The sequence below is a fragment of the Macaca nemestrina genome, chromosome 7 (assembly GCF_043159975.1).
Source record: "Macaca nemestrina isolate mMacNem1 chromosome 7, mMacNem.hap1, whole genome shotgun sequence".
In the NCBI taxonomy this organism is placed as follows: Eukaryota; Metazoa; Chordata; class Mammalia; order Primates; family Cercopithecidae; genus Macaca; species Macaca nemestrina.
Window position 1 is genome coordinate 62,838,284 of NC_092131.1, and position 18,361 is coordinate 62,856,644.

Here is an 18,361-nt window from a genome sequence, read left to right on the forward strand (position 1 = left end):
GCCGGGCGAGGTGGCGGGCGCCTGTAGTCCCAGCTACTCAGGAGGCTGAGACAGGAGAATGGCCTGAACCCGGGAGGCGGAGCTTGCAGTGAGCTGAGATCCGGCCACTGCACTCCAGCCTGGGCGACAGAGCGAGACTCCGTCTCAAAAAAAAAAAAAAAAAAACAAAAAAAAACAAAAAGAGATCAATGTATGTGAATATTTGGTGTATGATATGTAATAGGAAAATATAAAATATAAAATAAAAATGTCTATCTCATGACAGATAGAATTTAAAGTCAGATAAATGAATAAGTGAAAAACTACAGAAAAGTTAGAACAAAATACAAGATTTATATGTTTTTGGCAAAATAGGCACAAAACTCAGAAACCAGTAAGAATTAAAACAGAAGCACATTAAGGAAAAATAAAACTCCATATGATAAAAGACACCATAAAAAAAGTTAAAGACATACCAACATTGGAGGAAATGTTTAATATAGAGATAAACAATTGAAGAGCATGTGTGTATGTGTGTCTGTGCATGCATGCATGTGCACATGTGGTGTAAGGTTTCCTAAAGAATAAAATAGATGTTACTGTCCCTACAGAATCCCAAATCATTCAGAAAAATAACCAGACACTGAAAAAAGTATAGAGAAAAGGGGAAGAAGACAAGAAGGTAATGAAATAAAGACAGAACGTTTAGAAGAAGGTATACTTAATGAATGGTGAGAAATCTTCAACTTTCCCGCCCAGCTATAGGGACTTGAGAAGCTAGCTTTCCATTCCCCAGGTAAATAAAATTATCCTTTTCTAAAGAAACTGCTTGGCTCAGGAATAAAATATAAGGTTACTATCACTGGGAATCCACCAGCAAAAAAGAGTGGCCACATGATTACGCTGCTGTGAAACCCTATAGGCCAACTGACAATGTCCCATACAAAACACACAGTGCTTCCATATAGGTTGGTTTTTTTTTTTTTTTTTGAGACAGGGTCTCACTCTGTCACCCAGTTTGGAGTGCAATGTCATGATCTCAGCTAACTACAACCTCCGCCTTCCAGGTTCAAGCAATTCTCCTACCACAGCCTCCTGAGAAGCTGGGATTACAGACTCCCGCCACCATACTCAGCTAATTTTTTTGTATTTTAAGTAGAGACAGGGTTTCACCATGTTGGCCAGCCTGGTCTCGAACTCCTGACCTCAAGTGATCCACTGTGCCTAGCTCATACAGCTTGTTAATATCTAATCTGTAATAGGAACAAAAATCCAGAGATCAGGTATCTCAGAGACGAAAATGAGTAAACAGAAAAATTTCAGAGGAAACAGTCCTGGGAACAGAGGAAAACCTCAACTATCCTTAGTATCGTCAAAGAAAACGAAAAGATATGCAGCCATGAAACAAGAACTGCAGAGTATAAAAAAAGGAACACTCAGAGAACAAGAAAGATTCTTGGATATTAAGAATCTGGGCCGGGCGCGGTGGCTCAAGCCTGTAATCCCAGCACTTTGGGAGGCCGAGACGGGCGGATCACGAGGTCAGGAGATCGAGATCATCCTGGCTAACACAGTGAAACCCCGTCTCTACTAAAAATACAAAAACTTAGCCGGGCGAGGTGGCAGGCGCCTGTAGTCCCAGCTACTCGGTAGGCTGAGGCAGGAGAATGGCGTGAACCCGGGAGGTGGAGCTTGCAGTGAGCTGAGATCCGGCCACTGCACTCCAGCCTGGGTGACAGAGCGAGACTCCGTCTCAAAAAAAAAAAAAAAAAAAAAGAATCTGAGCGGGGAGCAGTGGCTCACACCTGTAATCCCAGCACTTTGGGAGGCCAAGACGGGCGGATCATGAGGTCAGAAGATTGAGATCATCCTGGCTAACACAGTGAAACCCCATTTCCACTAAAAGTACAAAAAATTAGCCAGGCATGGTGGTAGGTGCCTGTAGTCCCAGCTACTCATGAGGCTGAGGCAGGAGAATGGCATGAACCCAGGAGGTGGAGCTTGCAGTGAGCCGAGATTACGCCACTGCACTCCATCCTGGGGGACAGAGATTCTATCTCAAAAAAAAAAAAGAATCTGATGGAAGATGTTAAAAATCCAATACAAGAGTCAAGGAAGTACCTCAAAAAGCCAGACAGTCTAAGATATGAAAAATAGGAAGAAGAAAAGAAAAACTCAGTAATTAAGAGAGGAGGTCCAATATCCAACTATTAAAAACAACAGAGAAAATCAAGGCAAGGAAATTGTCAAAATAAGAATATCCATCATAATAACATTTCTAAGAATAGAAGGATATTAGAATCTCAAATTGAAGACTCACCCAATCACCCAATAATCACAATAAGAAAAAGAAAATCCATATCAAAGCTCATTTTTATAAAACTGCATTTACATCAGACTCAAAGAGAACATCCTAACAGCTTCCACGGAGGAAAAACATGTTACAGAAAGAGAATCTATTCTAGAAGAATGGTTTTGGACTTCCCAAAAGCAACAGCAGAAGCTATAAAGGAATAAATAATGCCTTCAAAGCTCTACAGAGAAAATAATTTTCAACTCCAAATTCTATAGCTTACCAAACCTTAAAATTATTTTTTCATCCAAGCATCCTTTAACAAGAAGTTACAGAACACACTCTTCTAAAAGTTAGACATAAAATCAAAAAAGAGTGAGATCTAATAATAAACTCTCCCAGAAGTGACGTAAAGACATCTCCTAGAACCATGATGATACGAAAATCCCAAGACAACTCTTGTACAGCAGAACTAGAAGACCACTCCAGATTATAGTAGAAAGGTTTCCAGGAGAGACAGCTCAAAGGTGAGGAAAAAATGGGACTTACACATTTTTTAACAGGTCTGATTATATAGAAAGCTATATTTAAAGCCTTCTACAAAGCTGTTGGAGAATATGAAAAAACCTTAAATGTTCAAAGAAAATTAGACAAATGGGAAAAATGAGGGGCAGAGGAGGAGAAATTAAAAACCAAAAAGGTTATAAAAATGAAAGGGCAGTATGATGAAAAATATTTATAGGTTTTTGATCTTTTTTTATTTTTTTGAGACAGAGTCTTGCTCTGTCACCCAGGCTGGAGTGCAGTGGCACGATCTTGGCTCACTGCAACCTCCGCCTCCCGGGTTCAAGAGATTCTCTTGCCTCAGCCTCCCGAGTAGGTGGAACTACAGGCATGCGCCACCACACCCAGCTAATGTTTATTTTTGAGACAAGGTCTCACTCTGTCACTCAGGCTACAGTACAGTGGTACAATCACGGCTCACTGCAGCCTCAACCTCCTAGGCTCAAGCACTCCTCCCACCTCAGCCTCCCAAAGTGCTGGGAATACAGGTATAAGCCACTGTGCCCACCCTTATTTATGGATTTACAATGATTAAAAAAAAATACTGAAGCTGATTATTGAAACCTATCCTGTAGCTATATTGGAAAGGAATGGGAAAACAAAGTGTAAGTGGGTTAAAATTCTCATTTACCGTAACAGATACATAATGTCTACAGCTAACAGAGAAAGAAAGAAAGCAACGTAGATTTACTGTTATACACGTGGTGGAAAATACCAGAAGAAAGAGCTGAAATATTTGAAGGGAGGTGGAGGGGGTACTTTTTGTTACGAGCAGTAATTAGCTAACTTCTTAAGCAATATGCAAATGCTTTTTTTGAAAACCGAAAACAAATACATTAACAAACTACTGTAATCAAGAAAAAGATAATGTAATAGAAAACTGAGCAAACGATATCAACAGGTAATTTAAGAAATGGCTTATATAAGCATATGAGAAGATGGTAAACCAGGATGAGCAATCAAGATATACACAAATTAAAACAGAGATGCCACTGGAGGTAAAACAAACAAAAAATGTGGCACAGCTGTGGGAAAATGATTATTTTCATACACTGTGGGAGTTTAGAATTGATACCATTTTTGAAGGAACATGTGATAAAACTTAGCTCTGTGTTCCCTTTAACAGAAGTTCCATTTCTAGTGCATTCTACAAAAATATTGACTTGTACAGAGATGTTCACTGTAGCACTGATTATTTCCTATAAATAAGGATTTGGTGAAATACAGTAGAGTACTTTGGCTTATAAGTTACTTTTTATAAAGTATTATAAAATACTTTTTGTAATGGTTAAAAAATATGGCAGAAAGAGATTCCCAAACACTGTTTAAAAAAAAAAGTCAAAGACCAATATGAAAACATACGCACAAACATGTACTTATACATACATCTGAAAGAACACACACCAAGCTATTAACCATGAGGAGTGGAACTGGGGACATAAGGGGTATGGAATGTAGGAGGGCTTTATTATCTGCATTTTCAAATCATAAAGCATAAGTTTATTATATGTATTATTTTTTTAACAATGGAATAGAAGTTAAACTTCCAGCTTAGCTTTCATGAGCTCTATTATCAACATGAGAATAATTATTTATATCATAAAATACATTTCAGTATCAATGTTCCACATACCCTCTTATTGTATTGTTTGTCTCAGGATCACCAGGGTCCAATGTTTCTTTTAAGAAGTTTATATAATGTATCCAAAGGTCAACACTAAGAGGTATTGCCTGAAGCCCCCGCCGATAAACCTAAGAAGAAAACAGCAAACTGTACTTCAAATATTTAATTATTTCTTAACAGAGAGGCAACACTGTGTTATCCGGTGAACCTTAGAAATACTAATTACTGGAATTTTGTTTAAATAATCTACCATTACCATTTGGGTGGAGGTTGGATAGAACATGGCAATGTTCTGATCCCCACGTGCAGAGTCTTGATCTTCAAAGCGCAGCAGTCCCTGCATTCTGACCGGGTTGTGTGGGCAGGCTTTGGGTTACAGACCATAGGGCACAGACCCATTAGAGCATCAATGACAGCGTCTGACCAAAAATGCAATAAGACGTAGCAAATGTGACTAGCAAACCAACTATATTGTTTGGAAAATGAGAAATAAATGTAAGTGAGAGAAAAGCCCTGCCCTACTTGTTAAGCTGCAGTGTAATACAGAGGCTTGCACTGCAAAGCTTGACAAACTGTAGAGGTTTAACGCACCTGCCAACAAAGAGAGAAAATATTAGCTACAAATGCCACAAGAGTGACAAATGCAAATAAATACCCTATAAAAATTGTTTGACCATAAATGGTAGGTACTGCCAGCCAAAAAAAAAAAAAAAAAATCTTTGTTTTGTTATTAATTGGCTTACAGTACCTATTGGAGATAAGTTTATTCAGTGATGTACGCACCTCATCTGATGGTTTAATGTTGTCGTGCCGCTTTTCAAGGTCCGCATACTTTTTCCAGTAACCATAGCAATACGGATAGTGTATGAAAAATCTGTCAAATGCTTTCCTGGCAGCCATCAAGTGATTCTGATAAAAATGAAACAGTATTTAAATATCGTGGAAATTGCTGTCAAAAAAACATTTATTATTCCTTTCAAACGTTATTATCTAAAAAAATAATAATAAATGGCAGGCTTAAAAACTCCACATGCAGGCTGCTCTGCCGATGGAGCAGCCCTTCTTTTATTCCTTGACTTTTTTTCTCCTAAATGCAACTGAAACAGAAGAAACTAATTTTGTCAACATTTTATTTCAACAATTTTACACACACACTTACACCTCAATTATTACAAAATATTAAGCTTTGACACTACTCTCTACAACATACAAAAGCTATAAGCTATTTTCAAAGCTAAAAATGTATCTACCTAATGTTATTCAACTTCATTTGAAAATTATGAGTTGCTTTTAATCATAAATAAGGTCTACTGTTTCATTATAAATTAACATGACTTGATTAATTTGTCCCTTCTGATACCATTTTAATAGTTACTAACCTCCTGTTCTACATATTGAAGCAAATATACCCAGCCTGTAAAATCCTGAGGATTATTTTCCACAGTTTTCCAAAATTTTTCATATTCTGGAGGGAAATTTGCTTCTGTTTCTGTCAGCGTCACTGGAAGGTCCACAGCACTTGCCATTTCACTTTCTTCTGTAGATGCATTCACATTGGGAGAGTCATCAGGTGACTGTTCCATTTCTGTAACATTCATAATCTCAGTACTGAAATCAGTAGGATGTTCTACCACTACCTCTGAACTATTGCCTGTGCTGCCATTACTAGAATTTCTGTATTCATCCATGTGAGAATTTTGCATATTGTCTTCAGTAAATGATCTGTGGAAACACAAAAAAGAGAAATATCTTCCAAATGCCAATAAAATTATTTGGTCTCAACAACATCTTTTAAAAAGCCCTAATTTGGCTATTAAAGAAATGTGATTCTTAATCCCCTACAAGTCAGAATCAGAAGGTTCATTAGTTTTTATATTATAAATAAAATTATAAATTCTTCACAAAACTGCCATTTTGTTGATATTTGCATAAAAACCAAATAACTATAGATTTGTTACCTCATTCATAAAACAAGTAAGTTGACTGCTACCTAACAAAGAAATACTATTTAAAATTCAATGTTTCTGATTTAGGTAAGAATCTGATTCGGTGCCCGAATGTTACCTTGCTATGAATCACTGGAAAACGGCATATTTTTAATAACTGTTCTGGAGGCTAAAAGTAAAACTGACAAAAATTCTGGTCATGGATATAAACATTTCAAAAGGAAGCTCATCACTTGGCTCAGGATAAAGTTTTAGAAAAGATAAATTCATATTGCTTAAATATATCTATCTATTTATGAATTATAAATCCTGACAGCTAGGTTTCAAATTTATTATAGAAGATAAAAATTATGGTTTTAAAAAATTAAAAAGTAATTTTTAAAGTGAATAAATGTTACTTAAAACACATTTAAGGGGCCAGGCATGGTGGCATACAGCTGTAGTCCCAGCTACTCGGGAGACACTGAATCAGGAGGATCACTTGAACCCAGGAGTTCAACGTGGCTGTAAGCACTGACCCTGCTACAGTACTCCAGCCTGGGCAACAGAGCACGGCCCTAACTCTAAAAAACATATTTGAGAAAGGCTTACAGTCTGGATAATAACTGCACAACATATCTAAAATTATGTCATCTAATTTTTAAGGCTATAAGGTAACAGGGAATTACCCCTTTAAGGTAGTACCACATTATATTTTCATAATCACCTTAATCTCTTCCACTAATAGCTTGAATGGAAACCAAATCATTAAATTATAGGGCATGTCCATTTTTTTTAATGAGGAATTATTCTCAAAATTAAGCTGACCATAAAACTGATTTACTCTTAAAATATACTTAGAATATACTACTGCTTATATATTAATAGTAATTAAAAAGATGATTAAAACTTTAAAGACAATAATGCAAATGAAGAAATGCAAATGACCAATAAACATATAAAAGAATTATATCTTTACTAATAAAGACATAAATCAAAATGAGTGTACCAAATAGCAATTGTACATATTTTATACTATAGAAATAATCAGAAAAAACATATTTGTTTAAGGGCATTCATTACCAGCACTGTCGTATAGCAAAAATGGAGGGTATATTAAGAAAAAGAAAGGCCAGGCGCGGTGGCTCAAGCCTGTAATCCCAGCACTTTGGGAGGCCGAGACAGGTGGATCACGAGGTCAGGAGATCGAGACCATCCTGGCTAGCACGGTGAAACCCCGTCTCTACTAAAAAATACAAAAAACTAGCCGGGCGAGGTGGCGGGCGCCTGTAGTCCCAGCTACTCGGGAGGCTGAGGCAGGAGAATGGCGTGAACCTGGGAGGCAGAGCTTGCAGTGAGCTGAGATCCAGCCACTGCACTCCAGCCTGGGCGAAAGAGCGAGACTCCGTCTCAAAAAAAAAAAAAATAATAAGAAAAAGATTGCTTTGGCCCGGCATGGAGGCTCACACCTGTAATCCCAGCACTTTGGGAGGCTGAGGAGGGCGGATCACCTGAGGTCAGGAGTTCGAGACCAGCCTGACCAACATGGAGAAACCCCCGTCTCTACTAAAAGTACAAAATTAGCTGGGCATGGTGGTGCATGCCTGTAATCCCAGCTACTCAGGAGGCTGAGGCAGGAGAATCTCTTGAACCTGGGAGGAGGAGGGTACAGTGAGCCGAGATCACGCCATTGCACTCCAGCCTGGGCAACAAGAGCAAAACTCCATCTCAAAAAAAAAAAGAAGAATAAAAGAAAAAGACTGCTTTAATAAATGGTATACTCGGCCAGGCACAATGGCTCATGACCATAATCCCAGCACTTTGGGAGGCCGAGGCGGGAGGACCACCTGAGGTCAGGAGTTCGAGACTAGCCTGTCCAACATGGTGAAACCCCATCTCTACTAAAAATACAAAAAATTATCAGGGTGTGGTGGCACGCGCCTGTAGTTTCAGGTACTCGGGAGGCTGAGGCAGGAGTATTGCTTGAACCCGGGAGGCGGAGATTGCAGTGAGCCAAGATCATGCCGCTGCACTCCAGCCTGGGCGATACAGTGAGATTCCATCTCAAAAAAAAAAAAAAACAAAAACATAAATCATACACTCACATAATGGAACAACAAGAATTAAAAGGGAAATATGTATATCCGTATTGATACAGAAAAACATCCATTATATATTTTTAAAATACATATATATACATACACACATGCACTCACAGATTTGTAAGGATTTACACCAAATAAAATAAAATACAATAAAACTGACAGCTGGTGTTAACAGTTGTTCTCCATACAAAAGAGAGATGTGCCCTTTATTCTTTTTGCTCATCTGCAATTACTTAACTGAATGGGGGGAGAAGTTTTTTGTTATTTTTTTTAAAAGTCAGCTATATAATGACTGGATACTTTTTTTTTTTTTTTTACAACTTTATGACTACCATACTTTAAAAATCTGGGTTTCACTACCGTCTACACAGAAATTTGCAAATCTGGCTCCACACAAGTCGTCTACGCAGCAATTTGCAAATCTGGCTCCACACAAGTCAACCAGTAAGCTGTTTAAAACTAATATAGATTGCTTACCGACTACAATGATTCTGAGGTCTAGGGAAGGGCCAAGAAAGTTATAGTTCTACCAAGTTCTCTAAATGATTCAGAAAAATAGAAACTTATTTGTGGGTAAACTCTGAAGAGTGTAACTTTTGGATCGAAAAATAATATTAAATTTGGAAAGAGCTGATGATTTTTTTGTTTGTTTTGTTTTGAGACAGAGTCTCGCTGTCACCCAGGCTGGAGTGCAGTGGCGTGATCTCAGCTCACTGCAGCCCCCGCCTCCCGAATTCAAGCAATTCTCCTGCCACAGCCTCCCAAGTAGCTGTGACTACAGGCGCGCACCACCATGCCCAGCTAATTTTTGTATTTTTAGTAGAGACAAGGTTTCACCATGTTGGCCAGGATGGTCTTGATCTCCTGACCTCATGATCCACCTGCCTCCGCCTCCCAAAGCGCTGGGATTACAGGCGTCAGTCACTGTACACGGCCGATGCTGACAATTTCTCTCTGGAAAAGTTGCACTAGTCATCTGGCAGACACTTTTAGTTGCCTACTGAATATCCCTTCTCACTATTTTAGTAATTTCCTTACTAATAAAAGACCGATTTCATTCAAAGCAGCAATATACTTAATCTCATGTAAGTGATCATAAAACTGAAAAGAGCATCTGCTGCAGAGATCTGAGAAAGCTTCTGCTTTTTTGATAAAAAGGGACAATCACAACTAGTATGGTTCTTTCTTCTACCAATTTATTCTTACCTTGGATTTGACCATATCTGAAACAATTCATGTCTATGAAGTAGTCTATAAGGGATTATGAATATTAAGAAATACCAGCCGTGACATCATCAAGCTGCTAACAAAATGCCACCTTTCTATTGTGTGAGGAAATAAATTCCTATTTGTTTAAACTACTATCAATACACAAATTTTCTATTACTCTGAGACAAAATGAATTCCTAACCAATTAAGTCATCAACAGTGCGGGAGACTGTCCACTGCTTTATATCCCCGTCAACAATAGGTATCATTTGCTCATCTAATTTTTTTTAACAAAGTAGCACCTCACTTTGATTTTCATTTCCTTAACTAGGAGTGAAGTAAAATTTTTATTTCTTTTTTTCATAAATGCCTTTTCACATCTTTTGTCCACATTTTCTGTTCATTACTAATTTTTTTCTTATTGGTTTGTATACGTTCTTCATAAACTAAGAAAGTCAGATCTTTGCAAAATACATTGTAAAATATTATTATGAGTTCGTCATATTAGTTTTACATTTGGGGGCGTGTGTCTATGTGTGACCCTTTAAAATTGTCACACAGATACAAAACCCAGATCTTAAAACATTTCCATCATTTCAAAATGTAGCATGGCCAGGCAAGGTGGCTCACACCTATAATCCCAACAGTCTGGGAAGCCAAGGTGGGTGGATCGCTTGAAGCCAGATGTTCCAGACCAGCCTGGGCAACAGAGTGAGATTCCATCACTACAAAAAAATGTAAAAGTTAGCTGGTGCAGTGGTGTGTGCCTATAGTCCTAGCTACTGAGGAGACTGGGGTGGGAGAATCACTTGATCACCCAGTAGTTCAAGGCTGCAGTGAGCTACAATCACACCACTGTACTCCAGCCAGGGAGACAGAGCAAGATTCTATTAAAAACAAGGAAAAAATAAAAAGAAAGACCAAAACAGTATGAAACTATTTTTTTCCTAAGAAATAATAAATTTTAAATGTTAAAAGACCTTCTGAGTCTGAATGTCATTGAAAGAATCAGCTATAATCAGGTAAATCTAGGGAATACACAAAAACATGAAAGGAAAAAATGGGACATGTGGGGATAGGGGAAGGGGACAATAAAATTTCAATGCCTGGCTGGTCACAGTGGCTCACGCCTGTAATCCCAGCACTTTGGGAGGCTGAGGCGGGCGGATCACAGGGTCAGGAGATTGAGACCATCCTGGCTAACACAGTGAAACCCTGTCTCTACTAAAAATACGAAAAATTAGCCAGGTGTGGTGGCGGGCGCCTGTAGTCCCAGCAACTCAGAAGACTGAGGCAGGAGAATGGCATGAACCCGGGAGGCGGAGCTTGCAGTGAGCTGAGATCACCTCATGTACTCCAGCCTGGGCCAGAGTGAAACTCCGTCTCAAAAAAATGTCAATGCCTGATGGATTTCCAGCACTATATTACATTCCTTGTAGTGACGTATAAGTGTAAGATAAGGCCCTTACTCACTAAGGTCTATCAACCAGGTAGAGAAAGAGCTAACACACAACACACACACACATACACACACACACACACACACACACACACACACATTTGGAGATAAACTCTCAAATGAAACAAAGTGAAAGATTAGAAAAAAAATCATTTGAAAACGATAGCAATCTATAGATGAAAACCTCCGTGAAATATAATTAACTTTGAAAAATCATGGAATAATAGAAAAAGAATGGCAAAATATTCTAGAATGTGGAACAACCCATTAAACAACTCTCCTAGACAGTAGACAAGGTAGAAATCCTAGATAGTAGACAAGGTAGAAATGATGACTGAAAAGATGAGACAGAATGACCAGAATGAAGAGGTTGGTATTGAGAAGTAGAAGGATAAAAGCAGAGTAAGTAGCTTGGAGCCATATTATGGACACAAGAATTTGAGAAGAAATTACACAAAAAGCAAATCTAGCCAATGCATAATAAAAGAGAATCCAAAGTATTAGACTATCAGAAAAAAATACGTTCCCTTCTAGTTGAATGAATGATTAATGTCATCAACTTTTCCAAGTTTAATCACTTCAGACCCTAGGAAAAGGCAAACTAACTTGTAAATTTATTTTGCTCTTTTTCCCCCTTCCTTTAAAGAAAAAGATACGTTTGAAGATTAATTTTCCAAATGCAAATTAGTCACCAATTTTTGGTTTTGTATTTCGGAGCTCAGTTTAAAAACAAAATACAAAAAAGACTGTAGGCTGATACCTTCTGAGTCATTAACTAGCTACCCTAATTTCATACTTAAGTGAGACATAAGGGTTTCTTCTGGAATCAGCAAATTTACCACACCCCTGCATCTTCACAGCCTGTCAATTACTCCACACCCTGCAATCACAGTGTTGTAGAAAGATTTAAGAACATCAACCTTATGCTTATAGAGATCATTTTGATGATTACTTCATAAATCACAGAGCCAAAAGAATACACTAAAGTTATTTTTTAATGAGTTGCTCCAACATATTATTTACATGTCAGTTATTACCAGTTTATTCTTAAAAACAACCAGTAACTTTCAACTAGCAACATAAAATGGGAAAGGGTACAGAATAGCTATCAAAAGAAATAAATAAAATGGACCAGGTGTAGTGGCTCCTGTCTGTAATCTCAGCACTTTGGGAGGCCAAGCAGGCAGATCACCCATGAGTTCCAGACCAGCCTAGGCAACATGGCAAAAACCATTCTCTACAAAAAATCCAAAAATTAGCCGGAGGCTGAAATAGGAGGATTGCTTGAGCCTGGGGAGTCAAGGCTGCAGTGAGTTGTGATTGTGCCACTGCACTCCAGCCTGGGTGACAGAGCCAGACCCTGCCTCAAAAAAAAGAAAGAAAGAAATCAAGTGTGATACTGACATAAAAACAGCCAAATAGACCAGTGGAATAGAGAACCCATAAATAAACTCCCTTGTCAAATGGCTCTCAACAAAGTGCTAAGACTGCTCAATGAGGAAGGGATCGTCTCTTCAAATGGTGCTTGAAAACTGGATATCCAAGTGCAGAAGAATGAAGTCGGACCCTCGTCTTATACCACATGTAAAAATTAACTTCAAATGGAGTAAAGACCTAAATGTCAAACCTAAAACTATAAAACTCCTAGAAGTAAACGGAGGGAGAAGCTTAATGATACTGGATATGGCAGTGAACTCTTGGATAATGCCAAAAGCACAGGCAAACAAAAGCAAAAACAGACAAATAGGGCTACACCAAATTTAAAAGCTTTTGTGCATCAAAGGACACAATCAGTGGAGTGAAAAGGCAACCTAGAGAATGGGAGAAAATATTTGCATATCGTATCTCTAATAAGGGGCTAAGTAATCATTTCTCCACTGTATCAGTAATTTTCAAACTGTAGACTGCTTCAGACCAGTTTCTTGAACCTTTCTTCAGACGGAAAATAGAATAGAAAAAAAATTTAGCACCGTGCTTTGCATAGTAAGAGCATATTGGCCAGGCGCGGTGGCTCAAGCCTGTAATCCCAGCACTTTGGGAGGCCGAGACGGGCGGATCACGAGATCAGGAAATCGAGACCATCCTGGCTAACACGGTGAAACCCCGTCTCTACTAAAAAATACGAAAAACTAGCCGGGCGAGGTGGCGGGCGCCTGTAGTCCCAGCTACTCGGGAGGCTGAGGCAGGAGAATGGCGTAAACCCGGGAGGCGGAGCTTGCAGTGAGCCGAGATCGCGCCACTGTACTCCAGCCTGGGTGACAGAGCCAGACTCCGTCTCAAAAAAAAAAAAAAAAAAAGTAAGAGCATATTGTTTTATGACACTTTAAATGTAATACACATACATGTGTAATTCAACTACTGTATATTGAGTTGACTGGCACACACAGACACTCATTATTTCTGAAGAATCAATGAAAGCATGTCATCTGCACTGCTATAACTTCAATTACTAGTTATTAATGATAATAAGAGATGCTATTTATTGAGCAAATATTTTGTTAAATCCTACTTTCCTTTTTAAGGATGACAAAACCAAAATGCATTAAGGTTAAATAACTTGTCTAAATGTATACGAATCATAAGAAATAGAGCCAAGATTCAACCTCATCCTAACACCAAAACTCTTGCCTCTTCTCTATTAACTCGTACAGCTCAGATATTCTATTTCTGTTGAGTTTTGCTTTCTGTTTTTTCCAATTCCACTCCTTTCAGCTTAGGAATCTTAGTATATGAAGTTTCTTCTACCTGAATGCCTCATCCCTTTACCCGACACCACACTCTGACTCAGTGCCTTCAAACTAACTAAAGCCTAATCCTCTGGGCATAGTTTGCTTTTTAATTTTTTTTTAAACAATTGCTCAGAGAGTAGTTGTTTTCATAATTAATCCAAAATTGTCTAAGAAATGCCAAAATCATAGTGGGCAAAGTTTAACACCACTTCCTGAAAAGTGTTCTCGTATCTCCCAAATAAGTTAGGCTGCCCCCAATCATGCCCCGACAGCATTCTTTTTCTCCATAGCACATAACACGTTTGTGATACTTGTTCAATGTGTATGTTCTCTACGAGATTACACATTTCTTGACAGTAAGGACCAGATCTACCAATACACACGGATACAGTACACCTGGAGGCCTAGTATACACTCAATTCATTGAACAATGAACAAGTAACATTAGTCTTCAGTCACCCATACTAAAACCCAGTATATTGCTTTCATGACCAAATGGGAAGTGATAAGTGCTTGGGCTTTAGAGGCCAAAAGAACAGACTTCTGGCTACTCATTAGGGAACTCTGAGCCAATTACTTAACCTCTGTAAGCCTCATTCACAAAATAATCAAACATACCTTGGTATAAAAATGAACGATCCCCTACCCCACAATGTATACAATTATGATCTGTCAATCAAAAATAATAATACACTCTGGGCCACGTGTGCAGTGGCTCACACCTGTAATCCCAGCACTTTGGGAAGTCGAGGTGAGAGGACTGCTTGAGTCCAGGAGTTCAAGACCAGTCTGGGCAACACAGGGAAACGCCGTCTCTACAAAAAAATTTAAAAACTAGCTGGATGTGGTGGCACGTGCCTGTAGTCCCAGCAACTTGGGAAGCTGAGGCAGGAGGATCATCTGAGCCCTGGGAGGTGGAGGTTGCAGTGAGCTGACCATGCACTTCAACCTGGGAGACAGAGTGGGATAATATACCTTAAAAAAATTAACTATCTTCTTCTTTCCATTCACACTACTAGTGTTATAATTTAAGTATTTATTTTCTCCCCTCTGGATCAATGTTTTTCGAACTGCAGATTGCTTCAAACCAGCTTCTCATTTTGTAAATGTAGAAAAATATATATGCCAGAGTGCATGCACACCTTAAGGGCATAATGTTGAAGTACACACAAGTGAACTGTTTATTGAGTTAGTGATGTCCATATACATCTTATTGTGGGTTGCAGGAAAAAAAAAAATTGAGAAACACTGCTGCACTACTGCAAACTAATATTACTAGAATATTAAATTCCCTGATCACAGCTCAACAGGAGTAAAAGGAAAAAAAAATTAAATGACAATGAGGCCTTGTCAGTTTTGTTCACTGCTGTCCCCCTAGAACCTAAAATAATACTTGCTGTGTAACAGCACAGTATCTCTGAATGATCTAGTCCCAACTTAACTTTCCAAAAATATTAATCTTACAATACTCCTCCTCATTGCCATTCCCAGAGCCCCTTAGATTCTTCCTTTCTGAGCCTTGACACAAGCTGTTCCCCCAGACTAATAAAAGTCTTCCCTTTTTCAACTCACCAAACCAGTCGATTCCTTTTCACTTTATTATATTATTATATATTTATTATTATTATTTTTACAATTTACTATATAATCATATGATAGGCACAAAGGACACGAGTATAAAATGAAACATAATATAGAGAGAATATGCAATATATAAAAAAATACATTTATCATACCTTTCACTTTTAGTATAGTTATGACATACATTAAATATTTCAGTGACAATTATGCAATCTTAAAATTTAAAAGGTCTTTTGGAGGATGACTTCATTTACCAACACTTAATTAAAAATGGGACATTTGGGCCGAGCATGGTGGCTCACGCCTGTAATCCCAGCACTTTGGGAGGCCGAGGCAGGCAGATCACCTGAAGTCAGGAGTTCGAGACGAGCCTGGCTAACATGGTGAAATCCCATTTCTACTAAAACTATAAAAAATTAAACGGGCGTGGTGGCGCGCATCTGTAATCGCAGCCTGAGGCAGGAGAATCACCTGAACCCAGGAGGCGGAGGTGGCAGTGAGCCGATCACGCCATCGTGCTCCAGCTTGGGCAACAAGAGTGAAACGCCGTCTTTTGACCTAATACCTTATTTTTTTTATTCTCTGTATGCTTCTTATTCCTGTAGAGGTACTTAAAAATTATACCATTGACTATTCTTTTTCATAAACAGAGCAATACATAAAAATCCGAAGTCATCACTAAAGACTGAAAGGAGTTTTGGGTAGAGCAAAACAAGTAGCTTTGCTACACAAATCTCATCCACAAATAAGGGAATCTGGAGATGTGGGATGTAAGAAGAAAAGAGACTATCTGGTCTTGGCAGCTGTTTACAGGGGCTAAGTAGTCATAGGCTGACTTTTTAAGGTCTCGACATATTAAACACTGTGTTCTAGAAACTAGATTTTGTATATGCATTTACATAAATGTCTACACCATCTTCGGCTTTTTGGAAAACGTACCATTTGGCTGGAACTATACTACTTTCTTCCTCTTTTGGCTATTTTTAAATTTTTTTAAAGTCCTATCTTCCATGAAGATTTGTTAAAACATACCACGAAAACAGCACATACAATTTTTATCATTTGACTTTTAAACATCTTCTTATTCAAGATACACAAGTAAAAATACTGAGACTTTAAACAAATAGTGACTCATAACCACCTATTAGCCATCTATGCTCAACTCCTACTTCAGAGTTCACAATCTAAATACTAGTCTTCTTTAACAGAACTCCCTTCCATCACTTTACCCCTGCTAGACAGTGAACAGTGGAAAGTTCCAACTTTTGCAACTCCAGAATGAGGTTATAAATCTAGAGGGAGGAGGAAAACCTGACAGTAAACGCTTGTTCTTTTCACTCCATTCAAGCTCCCATAGAGCCTAAAACACTTAAGTTCCAACACGAGTTTCATACTTCCCTGTCCGAAATTTGATTTCTCAAACCTCACGCTTTCCAGCTGTAGCAAAGTTTATTTTTGAACAGATTAAATCAGTTGCTAAATAATCTGAAGTCCTCAAACAGAAGGCCATATGAATATCAAACGAAAAAAATAATATTTGAATCGGCATAAATTTACATGGTATTATGGCATCATCACTAATATACTGAGCAGTATTATTTATTAACTTCAAGAATTAATTAACTTAAAGATGTGATTTTGGAGAAAAACACCAGTGGTGGTCTCTGATTACCAAAGTTAAATATTCTTAAGCAGATTCCCTGAAAAAATCCTACCAGGATCTCTGATGTCTGTTTTCTCTGTTCTAAAGTATCCTGCCAAAAGCTTTGGGTGCTGTGACTTAGGGTCGCAAAAGTGTTGCTTATGTAGTTAGAAGGCAGAACGTGCCCTACAAGGCGCTCACATGCCTTAGTAATAGAACGTATATTATCTTCCCAATCCTCTGGCGGCTGCGAATGTGCTCCTTCCACTTCCAGCCATCCCAGCTGTGTTCCAGCTCCGGGGGAAGCAAGGGCTTTAGAATTACCCGCAAATATCTTCCTAAATCCAGGCGAAGGAGGCCCACACTTCCCCACCCTACCTAATGCAGCCCTCAAGTGAAACGTTTGGTCTAAGAAAAAAATACCTTGCACCGCTCCACCCAACAGGTGGGAAGGAGAAAGGAATGGACAACTGGCCGCTGAGTCCGAGCCAGGCCTCAAACAGGGCGGGAGAGGGAGGCCGCGGCCACAGCGCGGCCTGAAACCCGGCAGGCCCTTTTCAGTCCCAAGTACCACCCTCCGCCCCCAGCTAATTTCAAGGAACCCGCCCCCGCAGACCTTATAATGGATGCTACTCGATGCCATGAGCCGAAGACTGTGACGACCTAGCCGAAGATGGCACTTCACCGCCTCCGTCCCCACAGCCACCACAGCAGCCGCCAGCCGCGCCACGGTCGCCTGGTCCAGGGCACGATGCGCATGCGTCGGTGTCTCGGGAGGCGAAAAAGTCACGTGGGTTCGCAGCGCGCAGGCCTGGCCCTCCCAGGGATCCTGGCTTCCCCTGCGGCCCCAGCCCCGCCCACGCAGCCCCGCCCCACCGCCAGCGAGGGCGGGGACCGCTGTTCCTACCTGCTTTTCCCTCCATAGAGACTTCTTCCCAAAGGAAAGGAGGGTGTTTAGGGCCTTTCACTCGCCTGATCTTAAACACAGCGCCGTGACCCCTCCCCTCCAAAAACGGCAAAATGTCATTTTGGGGGTCAAATCTAAGGCTTTCCCAACAATTGTTCAAGCTTTCACACTAAAACATTTACCTAAAAACGGACAGAAATTCAGCCTTAAACCCACAAATCTCACGATGCTATGGACCTTGGGCTCACTCAGGTTTCCTGAAAACTAAACAATCGTGGACTTAGGGGTTTGGAGAACGGGCTATTGTTAAAGAAAAAAGTATTTAGTGACACTTGTTAAAGCAC

General features: G+C 39.3%; 1 protein-coding gene across 5 annotated transcripts in view; it reads right to left on the reverse strand.

The window, feature by feature from the left end:
* LOC105481895 (pre-mRNA processing factor 39) overlaps positions 1-17,870 on the reverse strand; it is a 34,425-nt gene extending 16,555 nt beyond the window's left edge. Inside the window, exons 1-4 of one of the 5 annotated variants that reach the window (XM_011741684.3) lie at positions 17,727-17,870; positions 5,840-6,182; positions 5,244-5,369; positions 4,470-4,588 (exon numbers count right to left, since the gene is read on the reverse strand). In XM_011741684.3, coding sequence (XP_011739986.1) covers positions 4,470-4,588; positions 5,244-5,369; positions 5,840-6,163 — 569 coding nt within the window. In that variant the 5' untranslated portion in view covers positions 6,164-6,182; positions 17,727-17,870. Of the gene's footprint in view, positions 1-4,469; positions 4,589-4,716; positions 5,372-5,839; positions 6,183-17,726 lie in introns of those variants that run through there. The other 4 variants (XM_071100230.1, XM_071100228.1, XM_071100229.1 and 1 more) reach the window with 4 other exon arrangements.
* Between the last annotated feature and the right edge of the window lie 491 nt (positions 17,871-18,361).